General features: G+C 41.1%; 1 protein-coding gene across 5 annotated transcripts in view; it reads right to left on the bottom strand.

Moving 5' to 3' along the window:
- TTC7A (tetratricopeptide repeat domain 7A) overlaps positions 1-15,895 on the bottom strand; it is a 183,307-nt gene that overhangs the window by 103,485 nt on the left and 63,927 nt on the right. For 3 of the 5 annotated variants that reach the window (XM_069800322.1, XM_069800326.1, XM_069800324.1), the window contains exons 12-15: positions 10,028-10,145; positions 7,322-7,393; positions 4,000-4,057; positions 566-638 (exon numbers count right to left, since the gene is read on the bottom strand). In XM_069800322.1, coding sequence (XP_069656423.1) covers positions 566-638; positions 4,000-4,057; positions 7,322-7,393; positions 10,028-10,145 — 321 coding nt within the window. The remainder of the gene's footprint in view (positions 1-565; positions 639-3,999; positions 4,058-7,321; positions 7,394-10,027; positions 10,146-15,895) is intronic. The other 2 variants (XM_069800323.1, XM_069800325.1) reach the window with 1 other exon arrangement.

Raw genomic sequence — 15,895 nt, 5'->3', positions numbered from 1 at the left:
CAGATGTTTTTTTCTGAAAGGCAGTGCAGTGTACTTTCTGATCAGCTTAATTTTTATGAGTTAACACCTGCAGCAGCATTCAAATGCCAACTAATCCCACTCACTGCAGAGCTCCAGCACCCATCAAAGCCTAACGCTGAATGTGCCCAAGTATGGAATAAACAAATCCCCAGCACAGAGAGCATGTGATCTGGTGTGATACAGAACCAGACAGTAACGAGACAGCCTTTGGAGGGGTCTACAGCAGGACACAGCATGATACGCAGGGAACAGGAATAAACACACCTTGCTCACCCCACACGGACAAAGTTGCTCCAAGTGGGAACAGCACTGCTCAGGAGTTAGAGCTGAATGCATGCCCTAGGCAAGGTTGTTCCATGTGCTATAGAATTACTATTTAAAAAATAATAATATAAAACATCTTACACAAACATATTCTGATGGATTGTTATCAATTACAATGTAGGAAGGACAGGACCTTGTTTAGCAAGTCTGGGTCTTGTTCAGTTGGACTGTCCTTCTCCCACTCGCTCATGACTCAGTGGTTGCCAATTATTGCACATACCTGTCTGACAAGAGCCAGCTGCAGTGACAGGTAGAGGATGATTTGGTGATCTTCTGGGGCCAAGTCACGTGCTCTTTAAGGATAACCACACAATACAAAAAGAAAAGTGACTGTTAGATTGTACTTTGCAGAACTCCTTCGCTGTGAGTTGCACACAAGCACAGAACAAAACCCAGTCCTCTCCTACAGAAAACTAGTAACTAGTCCAGTAACGGGAGTACACCAAAACTAGACAAGAAGCAGATCACTGCTGGCCTGGCTAAGCCAGGCTCACAGGAAACAAGTATGAGAAACCCAACTGCCAGGATGTTATACAACTTACATGCTCCTTCATTAAATGTCACTTAGTGTTTTGGAACTTGGGTAACGAATATGGAGAAAATAGTTCTTAACTCATGACAAACCCATTAAAGCATTATTTTAAGTAATTTAGGTGAGGGAGATAGTTGTCCAACTTGTTCCTATATTGCTGCATTTTGAACAATAGGAGAGGGTTAGGTTAGCACTGAAAAAGTAATTGTTTTGCTGTAATTGTGATTTTGAGCATGTAGAGAGCTACAGATCAGGAGACTGTGACGTAAGCTGGTGCTCAAACACACAAAACATCCTCCACCCTGCAGCTTCTAGGCTAATCGTTGACAGTAGGCTCCTAATTTGGAAAGGGAAGACATTGAGGGAGGAATGAGGATTTGGTGGCAAGAGCTGAACCTGGACCAAAACCAAGGCCCTCACTCCTCAGGCTTGGACCTCTTAAATATTACCTTCTAGTCCACAGCAGGCAACAGCGTGCACTGCAGTGATCCCTTGGCTAGTGAAGACTGCAGTGTCTCCAGAACCAGATGTGGAGGCCCTTCACACAGGCTTGTGCAAGGCAGGGAACAGGGATGGACAACGAGGGCACAACTGTCCTCTCAGACTATGCTAAGCATTAAACTGCAGTCTGAGCTTGCTAGCCTGTGGAGAAGCCATTAACCAAGGCAACGTGAAGATAGTGTTTTGGGGACCTAACCTAGGAGCAACGTCGGGCACTGGCTCATGCCATACTGGCAGCCCAGCCCAGGGACCAGTGGATTATCCCCTTGCTGATCCTCAGCGCTCACTCCTAGCTCTGCGGCACAGGTAAGTCATTTCACATGGGAGAGATGGGGAAAGGGAAGGTCCCTCGTAGCCAACCGATGTTCCTGACCTCTTTCTGGTCTGCATTCCAGGACAGCAGGGAAGCCTGCACCTGCATCGTCCTGCCCAAAGTGAGCATGATTAACATCCTTATGAGGGAGAAACAGGCTGACAAGGCTGGTGGTTAAAAACCCTGCCAAAACTATTCATTTGCTAATAATAAAGAAGCAAGCAAACAAAAATCAAATAATTACTTTAGGAAACAAACCACACACCATTTTAATGGCAGCCACCTCTTAAATGCCATCTTGGCCCTTGAGCAAGAAGCTGTTGGAGTTGACTTTTATAACTAATGGCTCTAGAACTAATTAATTTAATATGGACTGAATGTGTCCTGTAACTGCAAATCAAGGTAGCACTCAAGGATTCTGAAGCAACGCCAAAGACATCATGGTGCCATTACTACAAGCAAGTCACTAATTTCTCCCCCCACTTAAAAAAACCCCCAAAACCAAAAAACCCAACAACAAAACCAAAACACGCCCCCCCCCCGCCAAACAACAACAACAAGACTCCACAAGACAGAACCCAGCTTTGCCCTAAGCTGCTGGAGCAGGGTGAGCTGCCTCTTCAGCAAGCCTCCTGTGAAACCTCCAGTAGCCTCTCCAACAATAAACAACAGGGGAAAGTTCACATGGATGTACGGGAGAAGATATTAATGGTGGTTTTGGAAAGAAACAAAGGGTTGTTAGTTTACTGCTCGGTTTCCTCAAAAGGTATTAGAAAAATATTTGATCCAATCTTCCAGCTGAAAAGGCCACTTACAAAGATGGCTACAGGCCAAACCATGGCTGAGAGATCATATATGTACTTTAAAAACAGGTGAAAAACAAGGAAGAGAAAAAAAAGAAACCAAACTCGGGCATTTAGGAAGATACTAGTTAACCAGCTCACTACCACAACATCCCTGTTGGCTTAAGTTTGAGTACCTAATGTTTGGCTAGAAGCTTGTCTGCTTCCTAGCTAGAGTTAAGATACCATGAAAACAAGCCACAGCCAGTGGGAAAGGTCAAAGGATAAAAATAAATGCAGTTTAAAAGCACTGCAACTACAGCAAAATTAGGCAGAAGTGAAAGTATTACATTGGGTCCAGGAACTAGCGTGACTTAAAGTATATTCCTGATCTAAAAAGTGACTGAATAAATGGCTTTTTAAAATTTTATCTTTCAGATCTTCATAGGGTAAACATCCAGAATTACATCTGTGGTTTCAGCTTACTACATGCTCTTGCAACCACTGCAAAACCAGTGCAAGACAAACATACTGGACTCCTTGCTCAGCGTCAGAAAAACAGCTAAGATCCAGTAACATGTTCAACTGCTATACCTGTACTTTGAGATACCAGAGATCTCAAATTTTCTTCACTTTTGTAATGTATTTATGACCACACCAAACCCAGAATTTGATACTTCAGCCCAAGACTTAGAACATATAAGCTTCCATTTAGTAGCCATCTAAAGTCTGTAGGCACCTACATTTACAATGTTAACTGCCCAAGCACCACCTAGTGTATTTTGGGTGGTGTAACTTGGTTGTGACAGGGTCAGGAAGCTCACACCTCACATCTCTACCACAACAGAACTGACAAAAAAAGGTTTTTAACCCAAGCAGTTTTACTTGAGGTAACTGTAGCTGGAGAGGAGTTCAATTCACAGATACTTTCAGGGCAGAGCCATTGGATCAGACTCTCGCACAAAATACAGTGGTGAAGAACAGGCGAGTGGTGACTGCTTTGTACCACTAGCTCCATAGCACCCTTTTCACACAACAGGTCCTGTAAACACTCACTAGGACAGTAATCATCCTCTCCCTGGTAAGTGCACTGATGGCAGGTCACCCCATAGCAGCCTAAACCCTGGTGGTAAAGGTACTTTCCCACCATGAGGGAAATAGGAGTTTAAGCCTGCTTCACACAGGAAGGGAGACAAAACTAGCTTTCCACATTTGCCTGCTGGCATCATATGAGGAAGCTGCATCTCCCAGCGCTGTAGATCTCACTGCAGCTAATTTGGGGCTAAGGTTCTTGCTGTTTAGTGGCAGAACAGGTACTCTTCCCTTGGATATTCAACCAAATAATCACTGCATTTAGCCATCACAGGGATGGTTTTGACAGACTATTGCTGAAATCTACTGAACCGTTTTTTAAATTTTCAGGCAAGGAAGCCTTACGCAGAAGAAAAACAACATTAAAACCAGCAATTATTCTGAATTCATCCAAAGAAATACACAATGCAAGTATCTGCAAGATTCCTACTCACCTCTCCAAAGTCTGAAGTGCTTTCTTGTTTAATTCATCCTGAGTGCCCTTCAGAGTAGCTGTAGGACAAGATACAATGCCATTTAAGAGTTGAATTCAATGTTTCAGATTAAATAAATACATAGCTACACATGCACAGAGTATTTCAAACTGGGAACATAAAAACTGGAAATCTGGTGGGGTGTGTGTTCATGGCTGGAAAGCATGCCATTTTGTTTTTAAAGAACAGCACAAACCCAGTATTTTAACCCAAATTCTCAATTTCATTTTTATTAAACACTCTTCCAACTCCTTTGTCTGAAATGCCGAAACATTTCTTATTTACATATGCCACTGAAGTGGTCTGGGAGAAGAAGGGGACATACGCTAACTATATACTAAGAGCATAACAGGCCCTCTGCCAGGTTGATGTATATGCTAAAACAAGTAACTAGCAGCATGTTCTGACTCAGATACAGGCCGTCTCCACCACCATCTTCACGTAGGAGGGTGTTGCAGGTTGAACAGGGAACACCAGGAGCTAAATTTACAGCTCTATGACAAAACCCCTGACAACACACCACCTCCCTTGAGACCACAACAGACTTTTAGGCTACTTCAGGTATGGCATTAGCCACTAAAGCCCTCCTTGGTGCCTCTAATTGCTTGACTAACGGATCCTGCCCACTACGCTCACTTCTCAACGTGTGTATTAATTCCTAGTCAAAACCATAAAAGGAGAAGAAGAATCAAGTCCTTGTTATGGCAGGGTATCATAAGGTATCATCATCATCATCATCAAGAGCAAGGGGAATGGAGGAAGAGCTTAGAGAAGCATGGCTTTCTCAGATCCAAAATATCTGGAAAGCTAGTGATAATTTTCAGAAGTACATTGGCTATCTTGTTCTGGTTCTTAGTTTTCAGATTTTGCATAGCAGTTGTTTCTTCTTCTGCCTATCCTGAATTTGAGAGCTACTGATCAAGAGCACAAAGAAGTCATGAATAGTTAATCCATCAGCAAACATCCACCTATGAATTTATTTGACTTCATACATCAAGTCAGTGTAAGCTCCAGAATAGAAAGCTAGTAAGTAGTATATACTTAAGCAACAAAACCAGATAAAATTCAAGTATTCTTAAAAGTTATTACAAGTAAAGAGTTGTGTTCTACTACAAAGGTAACAAGGTACAAAGGTAATCAGTTTCTTTGATTCTGCAGCACACTAGCAGGTGAAACTTTTTGAAGTCATTCATTTTGCCGAAGTATTTAGAGTGATCAGACCTTTTTTATTCCTACATCTTCCAACAGTTCTTCAAAACACAAGGTTCATTTGGGAGGAACGCCATCTTCAAGATTTCCCAAATCATAAAGATCAAAAATTGCTTACACCACAAAATCTACTCTAAGTAGTAAAAACTGAACAAAAAATTTGCAGTTTAAAAAATAAATTTGAAGACATGGACTTTCATGCAAAATGCAACATTTATGAGGAGTAGCTGGAAATACTTCACTCTCAATAGCATTAAATTGAGTATCCAGGTCTACTGCCAAATACTGGAAAAAAGTAACAGAGAAGGAAAATTCAGAAAAGAATTAAAAGAATCAAGACTGATGTAAACACAAAAATGCTTGAGGAGACATTGGAAAGGATTTGATCATAGCTATAAACATTCATCCAGAAAAATACATCAGATTCTGTTTCTCATGGAAACTACAAGGTTCCTTACGTAAGTTACAGAGCAGTTCTGGAGATGCCACAATGAGGACGACTAGAAGAAATTTTACTATTTGCCCCCCAAAATAAACATCAAATGCAAAAGGTAGAACTTTTAGGTTCCACCTGGTAACACATTTGACTGATGTTCAGCCTGTAGTCAGAATGGAGAGAGGTTTTTTTACCAGGGCCTGTAGTGATAGGACAAGGGGTAATGGTTTTGAACTAAAAGAGGGAAGATTTAGATTAGATATAACAAAGAAATTCTTTACTATGAGGGTGGCAAGACACTGGAACAGGTTGCCCAGAGATGTACATTCCCTACTCCTGGAACTGTTCAAAGAGGTCATCGTCACTGCAACCCACTTGTATCACTGAAAAACTCTCATTTCAGACAAAGAAAAGCTTGCACCAAGGAGAAAGAATTAGGTGGGAACTTCTACTAAGTCTAAAGTTAGTCTTCTACTAAGACTAAACTTTTAGAAAAGTTGTGCTCCATTCTCTGAGGTTGACAGCACTTCAGCCTCTACCCAACTTTACCTACTGTGAGCATGGCTGCTGCAGTTCTACCAACTAAAACACAGTATCGACTTATTACTTAGATTATTATTACTTAGATTAAAATAACCTGAAAAGCAGTCTGACCACAGTAAGGCAGAGAGCGCAGGGGAGTTCAGGTTTCTGAAACTTCAGCAGTTATTCCTATAAGACACAGTACTTTTGCAAATGCCACCTTAGGAGCCCAAGATTTATTTTCTAAAGCACTCTGGGTTTTTAAAGGAGCTTAAACCTTACCAAAAGTCAACAGGATCTTCAGCAACATTTTGGTAGCTAAACACAAAGCTCTAAAGTCACATTTGAAAACAGAGGAGGGCAAGTTCTGTGTTAGTTAGCAAGCAGGTGCAGCACAGTAGGTGTGAATGCATGGAGTGAAACACTTAATGCTGAGTATCAGCATCAACACTACAAACATGGGGACGGGGGTCTAGTTCTAGTCTTGCCCCATGAACTGAACACCCATTAGCAGCTGCAGCATAATTGGGTGTATTTATGTAGCACATTAGTTTTATGGAAAAGAACTCAGTTTTGTTGTGCAAAACTGTTCCATTATGTGAATCACAATGTAAGAAGTCAGGATGATGGAGAGAGAGACTTCAGAGATACATTTCTGATCCAAACTAGAACACCAATGTGCGTGCACCCTTTTGCACATATCAATGGGTGTCAAAAAACATTCCTTGGTGTTAAGACACTTAATACAGCAGGGTGTACAGTTTTAGCACCCAGAATTATAATTAAAGATTGCATGTGTTGACTGTTATCTCCAGAAGCAAAAATGATGTGTTTGTTCACTAATAAGCAATGTCTAAACTTTTTTTTTTTTTAAACATTAACTGGTGCTGTCAGTATACTCATTATTTATAAAATCCACACAGACTCGCAGAAAAAGTTTCCAATTCAGTCCCTGATCCGTAGCCTTATACCAAAATTCTAAATGAAAACAGAGATACAGCATACACTCTCATCTCTGAAAGAGTGAGAGTCTGTTAAATCTACCAAGATTTCACAAGATGTGAGGTGGTGATGTTAGGTAAGAAGAGCACTTATATTTGACAAAGCATTCTCAACCTGGTCTTTCCTCTTTAGCCTTTGTTAAATTCATCTCACCTTCCCCTGTCTTCAATGGATTCTTCACCAGACCTAAGGGAGGCAAAGTTGACAATACAGCTTATGTCAAAATTGGAACTACAAGAGGAAGAGAAAGGTTTGCAGTTGACATTGACCCATTGGGAACACATCTGCAGAAAATTTAGCATAGCAATAGATGGACATTCTGTACAAACAAGAGATTTGTGCTTCTAAGAGTGACGCAGAAGTGGCAATGACTTCCTCTGAGGACACATCTTTCAGCTACTTCAACGAGACTTAGTTCAAGAAGCATGTAATTAGACATTATGAACAAGAAAGCTACACATACTGCTACCCAACATAAGTTTCAGGAAGGCTTATTTCATCCAGGAGTAAATCTAATAGTTGTAAAGTGACTTTTTATCAAATGCTCCCAAAAGTTCTTTGAATTGTCATTCAGTAGGATTCTTCTGACTCTGCTTTTTAGAAAGTGCTTTCTGCAAGTCACAAAGAAAAGGCTTTAATACAACTCCTCAATGCCTTTGTCACACAGCAGGAGAAATATTTACTAAAAGGATATATTAAATAAGAAAGCCTAACCTTGGATGGAAGGCATCTTGATATAATGCTGTAAGCTTTATAGGGCAAATGGCCAAATGTCTCTGAAACACTTAGCTACCATTGAAAATGCTGACTCACTGAAAGTCAGCTCAGGTGGAAAGTTATGGAAACCATATATATATGCAGATGTTTGTGTGTCTGCATGTCACTATGAACTGGTATAAACACAACGATAAACAAGATTGACAGTATGAGGCAGGATTACACAGGGGAGTTGCTATTTTCCTTTCAGCATGTTCTACTCTTGCTTCCTCACTGTGATAAGCTATTTTTTAACAATGCTAATGAAAAATGTCTCATTAGTGCAAATTTGACATTTTCTAGTAAAATGCTGTTGCATATTCATGATCATCATAAGTATGCTTTTGAAGGACTTAATTTATTTTATTAAATTATAACCTAAAAGAGGGAAATAGACTCTTCAGATTTCCCTCAAATAACTGAGTGACTAGCCCTATTGACTTAAAGGCTAGAGATAGGAGAAGGCAGATATTCCACTGTTTCACAACATAAATCAGATGCTAATCTGGAAAAAAAATCCAAGGCAGTTGTTGTGAAGACTGTTTCTTTTACGTTAAAAAGGACACATTACAACATCTGAACTAATCTCTTGAAAACTCAGAGAAAACTTCTCTTCCAGAAGAAAAAAGTTTCCAACTTGCATTTTGCTGCACCAAAGTATTTTTAGAGCCAAAGTACAGCACATGCCTCTACAACTCCACTCTTTAGAAACCACCTTCTTTCCATACTGAAGATAACAAATAGATAGTAATGGGCTAACATAGAAAACCTTTTATCTCTGAAAATAGTCTCTGGGATCTGCTAAAGCTTTATGGACAGATCAAACAAAATCTAGGCAAAATGTGCTAAACAGCTATGCTGTTAAGCAGAACTCAATGTTTAATGAACTTAAAAAAAATACATATATGAGAAAGTTCAGGCTAGGAAGGGTATATGTTTCTTGACGTGAACTTTCTAGGGGAACTATTCTGAGGCAGAGAAATGTAGAACTGAAGAGAGCTACAGTGCCTGTTAGCCTCCACGTTGGAAAGCAGTTCTCAGAACAGCTGATCAGATATGGCTGGCTGAAAAAATACACTGACTTACACTACTGAGGAGCACAAGCCACTTCCTCATACACATGCCTTACAGAATTCTGCTGTAACTTGCAAGGCCAGCGTACTTCCATGATACCATACAGTAATTTCAGCTTTGTTTCAGAGTCATTTGCTGGAAAAAGTTCGTTCATTTTTATGGGACTCATATGACAGAAAAGCCATTGCTTGCATGTGGGCAGGACTGCCAAGTTGATTAGGAAACACACTAGCTCAGCCATTTTTCAAAGAAGCTATGTTAGAAGGCTTTCTGCCTATGTTAGAAGTTATAGAAGAAACAAAGACTGTTCCCACCTGTGAGCTTGATAAAAGTCAGAGCTAGAACTATCCTAGACACTGAGATTTCAAGCCCTTCTGGCTACCAAGCACCAAATCTGCAAGACCCCATTGTCCAGTCAGTCAAAACCCAAGCAAGCAGCATTAAAATAAAATACTTATTACATTCATCTACATACCAGTGAGGTAAATATTTTTATCTTGTTTACTTCTAAGCAGAGAAAGAAACAACATCACAGAGAGGTTGAATCTCTGTGGGGAATCAGCATCACGCCAGGAACTGAAGTCAGGCATTTCTGACTCCAGCTCTTGGATTGTATTTCTTTACATGATTTATGAGTGGGTGACAAAAATATGAAAATGGATGGAAAGTTTGACTTTTTGTTGTGTAAATAAGTGAAAGAAATGTATTACAAATATTCAAATAAAGCACAGGAAGCATTGTCAGCTACAGTCAGATTATCAACTCCTAAGTAATGATTTGCATTTCTTCTTTTACCTAAAAACTTCACTTTTATTACCACAGAAGACAGCTCTCTGACCAAGTGAACAGTTCCCATTTGTCTTGCAATCTGATTGTTTTTCATGTCCAGTCAGCACTAAAAGGAGAGTTTCTAATAAATTTCCATTGCTTGCACTGAAGACTTTGAACAGATGCTCTCCATTCAACATACTTGACAACAGGATAACTCACCATCAGTAGCTTGAAGACTGTATGTCAGGCCCAGTGCCAGGTAACCCTTTGCTAGGGACTCGCCAGCATCCTCACCCAGGTCTATCACCATTTTAGCAAAGTATTCTCCTTCTTCCAGCTGCAAAAGAGGTAGGTTGAGACTTACAGGCATTTCCCTTATACTTGCTTCAGTATGATTATCCCATTAAACTTACCTGTAAGTGATCAGAGAGTCATTCATACAAGGGCTTTCAGTGATCACAGTAAACACTCATAGAAAGGAAGACGTAGGTCAGATTAGCAGACCTTGGTGCACATGCACAGTTTTGAGAAAAGTTTTTTGTTTTAAGCATCCACCCCAAACTATTTCCAGATGTTTAAGGTTAGTGAAGGGCACCATCTTATTTTTATATTTCCCTTCAGGCACGCTTCAATCATGCAACCTTAAATACAAACGTTGGACCAACTGACTACTTACATACTATCCTAGCAGTACATTGAAAGGTCTACCAAGTTTCTTCCTTCAAAGGAAGACCATCTAGGTTTTGCTTACGATGTTTTTAAACCTTAGCAAATTTTACTTCCTTTTAAAACACTACAAGAGTAAACCAAGAAAGCACTTCACTGCAAGCTGAGTTCAGCTGTTGCTTGCAGTTCTGCTGCCACAAGGAGGAGGCAGCAAATTTCGGAGCAAAATTTGTGTCCTAAATACCACACTACCTTAGCAGCTCATGCTGCACTAGCCACATTTTGCATATTTTGCAAAGACAATTTGAAAATGCATTTTATATTACAGATTGTAATGGAAAAAGAAAGCAGTCACAACCTCTCAGGATCAGCCTCCAAAATGGTGAAATATGTAAGTTGCTCTCTTCTACTACAGTATAGACTGCTCCGTGCAACCCTCCTTTCCAGCTGACCATGCAGAACTAAGTTTAATGAAAATATAAAGCTTTAGTATCTTTAAAATTTGAGTTAATGGTAATTTTAAACAAAAAATAGTTTGAATATTTTGTTACAGAATAGACAGTCCCTCATTTCTAACCTTAAACTCTCATTAACATCACACACCCCTTATAAGTAGAAAAGACTAAGACCTGTAGACTGTACATATCTGGAAAGGTGTAGGTTGGAGAGGTACAGGCAAAAGCTGTAAGTAATGCTTCAAAGACACAAGAGTCTACAGGAAGGCCTCATTTCTGTACAACATAGCCTGCAGATCCTGTCAACCATCATCAGTCATCCCTAATCAAGAACCAGACACCAGTACGCTATCCAAAAAAGCCTCCTTTTGGAAACTTCTATTACATGATAACTGACTTTCTGGGATGTTTTTTTTAATTTTGAAGAAATACATTTTTCTTTGAAATCCAACTGTTTTAAATGCAAGAACTGCAGACATAACTGAAACATGTTCTCTTAATACTCAGCTTTGTCAGACTTCAGCACCTCATAGCTCCTTAATATCTAAAAGGAGTCACCTGAAATGAACTGGAATCAAAACGTACCAGCAGACCAGAAACTTCCCTTCTGCAGTGATCTGTTAATACGCCACCTATGAACAGAATCTCCTTGACTTGATACACTATCCTGTCAATGGGCCTCCTAGTTACATCACTTGAAGACATTCAGGTGACAACATTAACTGACAGCTTCATAAACAAAGGAACTGATATTTATTAGATGATATCAAACATAAGAAAAAATTTACTGTTAATGTAAGCATGAAGAAAGGTTGTAAAGTGCAAGCGAAGAAGCAATCTCCACTGCTTGGGTCTTTTCCTCAACTTGTACAGCTCCCTGAGGCCATACAATTCAAACTAGATGTAGACCAGTAGTTCCCAAATTTCTGAAACCTCAGATCAGTCAGCCCAATGACCAATGTATATTTTATCATCAAACTCTTTCCTGAAAGCACTAGGAAAGCATTACAGTCTTGCTGATTGCTCAGTCAACAATGAATCTGGAAACTAACTGAAACAGGAATACCCCCTTGGGGCATACTTGGGGCTACCAACTGAATTGCAAGGACTGTCTTTAACAGCATAATCCAAAGTCTACTGAAAATACTGGAAATAGTTCTACTGACTTCAGTGATGCTCAGATGAGACTCTTTAAACTCTGATCACATCAGGAAGACTGAGATTTGTTCCAGGAAATTTCTTAATTGTATCAGTAGCCCTACTGACTTCCCTGCCACACGCTGAAGCATTCTGGACCAGAGCCTAGGACAATGGAAGAAGAAAGTGTCCCATGACTTGCCACACAGAAAAAAACCCCACCAACAAAAAAACCCTTCCCATGAAACAATAACTGAATTCTTCAGCTCTCAGGAACTTTTATGTAAGACATGAAATCTCTGCAGCCAGAAAATTAATTACACACCTCTTTTGCCACCATAACAGATATATTCCCACTCTTTCTTCATTGTTTCTCCTCTTCTCCCCACACACACTTTCATCCACAAAGTCTCCATTAGAAGAAGAAGAGATCTATACAAGGAATTCTAATGACTAGCAAACAAGGGTAGGGGTGCGTAGAGTGTATGAAAAAAGAGATTAAATGAAAGGTTTGGAGTTGAAATGAGACATTTAAAATTGGAGAGATTTTGCTTCATTGTTTCTCGGAATGGTCACCTGATGGTGTTTCCAGTCTCTGACTGATGGTCTACACGGCATAAATCAGCAGCACACCATTCAGCTTTCTTGCCTGCCAGTTATCCCAGGCCACTTGTGAGTGTCAGATTAATCTATTGTATGAATAATTAAAACCACAACTTTTCAGAATGGCTGAAAGAGCACTTCTAACACAAATGTTCTTGTAAACATATCTTAATACTAAACACTAATGACACTTTGACCAGACACAAAGATACTCATGAATGCAAACTTTGTCAGCTGAAGGCTGCTTTGAAAATAAGTGGCCTTGCAAACTCCTGCACAGCTGGTTCTCTTTATGAAAGGACTTATTTTTTCCTTCTTACAGCACTCAGCCACTTCCCCTGCCAGCCCTGCTGTGGCTGCCATCTGCCCCCTCTTCTCCCATTCTCCTACTCTTCAATCATTCTGGGCAAGTGTGAAAAGCCAAACCTTTCGCTCACATCACCCACTGTGAGGTTTCAACTCTCCAGTGCATCAGTCTTGCTGATTGCCTAGTCAACTATGAATCTGGAAACTACTAACTAAACCAGGAATACCTGCCTTGGGGCATACTTGGGGCTACCAACTAAAGTGCAGGGACTACCAGATTGCAGTCTGGATGAAAAATCCCCCTCCATACACCTGAATGAGGGATTAGTAGTGAGCCTGCGCTGTGATCTGCCAGTAAAGCTGTGTCTGTGGGGGTCCTTAAGTATACAAGGTGTCTCCACTCTGTGCTGTAGCAATGGGAAAGGAAGGCGGCCTCCAAATGAGACATCAACCCCTCTGGAGTCTCACCAGATATAACCATTCCCAGCTGCAGCTCCTGCATGCTGCCACATGACCTGAAGCAGCATGAGCTGCTCCTAGTTTCTCCTCTCCCTATGTGGTGCTGGGTATGTGAAGTATCACCCTGTGGGACTCCCAGAAGTTGTGAGCTCGAGGTACACAGAAGTGATCTAAGTGGCAGAAAGCTTATGAGGAGAATCAAGATGTCCATTCCTACTCCAACTGCACAGCCAGGGGCCAGCCTCAATATGAAGGACGCCTAAATGGTTCATTCACTTCAGAGGAGGACTCCAATCTTAACATGACACAACACTGCATTAGAAGGGCAAGGAACATGGATCAAAACTTCTTGTTGCAACTTATAGGACTTTGCTAGTAAGCTCTAAGCCACAGGATGCCACATGTCCTCCCACAGCGGGCATGGCACAGCATCACTTTGTGATTAGGAGATGCACAGCATACTACTGATAGATGGTTGCTAGCAGTGCCAACAGCAGCTCCCAGCACCGTGGAAAAGATATTTCTTTGGGCATCAAGAGTGCCGGTAACAGCTTGAATTCAGTTTCCTTATAATCACTACTTGTTATTCTCTCAGAAGCAAGCAAAAACCAAAGTCTCAAAGCCACACAGATATACCTCTGATTTGGCCCTTACTATTCTTACATTCTTCTGCATACTTTGTACTGAATAGATGGTGGAGAGAAGGGCAGTACCCCAGGTTGCAGGAATAGGTTCCCTGCCTCCAAGACCTGCATGGAAGAAAGCTCAGAAAGCAGGTGTGGGGGAAAAACAACCTAAAAGGAACTTTTTGTATTTTGAGCTCAAGCTGTATAAACTGTCAGTAGGCACCTGGAAGCACTAGCTAAGCAACCTCTCCACCACAGCATAAGCAAGCACACACCTGGCACCTGGAGAGAGACAGGGTGCCAAACTGTGAGCTGACACCGATAAGATTGTAATACTGTGGGGCTGTTTCCCCCCACCACTTTCCACCCCCTCCATCATCTTTGATGGAAAAGGAACAGTTGTTAGCTGCATAACCCTGAGGCATGTTTTCCCTGAAACAGAGTGGCTGTTGCAGCCACCATTGTTATTTGACCGCAGGTTTTGGTTTGTGCTCAAGCCAAGCCCGGGGGCATACTGACAAGAGCGTGGGGAACAGCAGGTGCTGTCCCCTGGCCTATCGCCACCCAGCTGGTTTCTAACTGCCACCCAGCTTGTTTTTAGAAAAGCTCAAGCCCTACCCCACTGAATCAACACCCTCTAGAACTGTAAGTGGGAGCTGCAATTCTCACCAGCATGGATTTAGAACAATTGAGGACAAGCAAATTGATGATGTACAGCAGCATGGAAATGACACCTTACTGCTCTGAAAAAGAGGAGTGCACAAGGGAGGAGGCAGGAAACACATCAAATGACACTGAACTTAGGACAGCAGACAAGGTTAGTGAAGCAGGGAAGTCTGGACACCAGTGAGACTGAGTGATACCCAAGCACATGAGAGACCCAAATCCTACAGAAAGGGTATCTATGCAAAATTACAGATGATATTAACTAGTTGGATTGACCTCTTATAATTTTCATTATACTGGGTTGTAGGTATAGAGACTAATTCAAAGACGAGAAAAAATTAAATATTGGGAAAAGAGAATGAGAAGAAGAAAAATGCATAGGAAGGAAGTGGCCAATAATGCACAGTATAATGGAAAGGTTTTATCCCATAGCTGTTTACAGCATACAAAGCAAATCATGTCACCTATGTCAAGAAAAAAAGTCCTGTGGTTTCTATTATCAGTCTAGTCAGCATTTTCTCCATGTGTCACCAGGGCTAAGCCCACCAACTTTGGTTTGTTCACAAGGGAGATATATAGAAGGCAAAATTCTTGACAATTTTTTATGTCTAAAACCCTTCGGATTGCTCCAACAACAGTAACTGTGATGTAAGCAAGAATGTCTTTTAAAAGATCGAAGAAATCTCTAGTAGCTCCTTACCATTCACTGCTTTCTCAGTAGTCTCTCACCTTAGTGATGTTGGTCCTCTACAGTGTCTGCTCAGCAGGCAGAATAACTCCAATAATGGGACTAGATTTGATCTTTCAGTATTATTCATACTGCAGTAAGACCTAATTCCAGGGCTCCTAGGCAACTGGGTACAAGCACATGCACAGCATTTATTATCTGTAGCGACAGGGTCAACAACGGACAGAAGGAGAGAGAAGCACTCTTGGATTAAGCGGTCTGTGAAAGTAATGAATGGTAAGCTGTTACCTCACAAGTATGCAGCTCTAAATCTACATCCTGCCAACCCACCCCTGACCCCCCGTGATGTATTGACCTCATGGTATGTCTTACTCATTTTTTTATGGCTCCATGCATGGTCTGGCCTGGCCCAACCCCACTCTCTTCTCCCTTTCCCTTACTGATGGCATGATCTCTGTCTTCCCAGCAAAGTGCTGGAACA

Source organism: Haliaeetus albicilla, chromosome 13, assembly GCF_947461875.1.
Source record: "Haliaeetus albicilla chromosome 13, bHalAlb1.1, whole genome shotgun sequence".
NCBI lineage: Eukaryota > Metazoa > Chordata > Aves > Accipitriformes > Accipitridae > Haliaeetus > Haliaeetus albicilla.
Note: the sequence above shows the minus strand (reverse complement) of the source record. Positions and strands in the feature narration are given on the sequence as shown.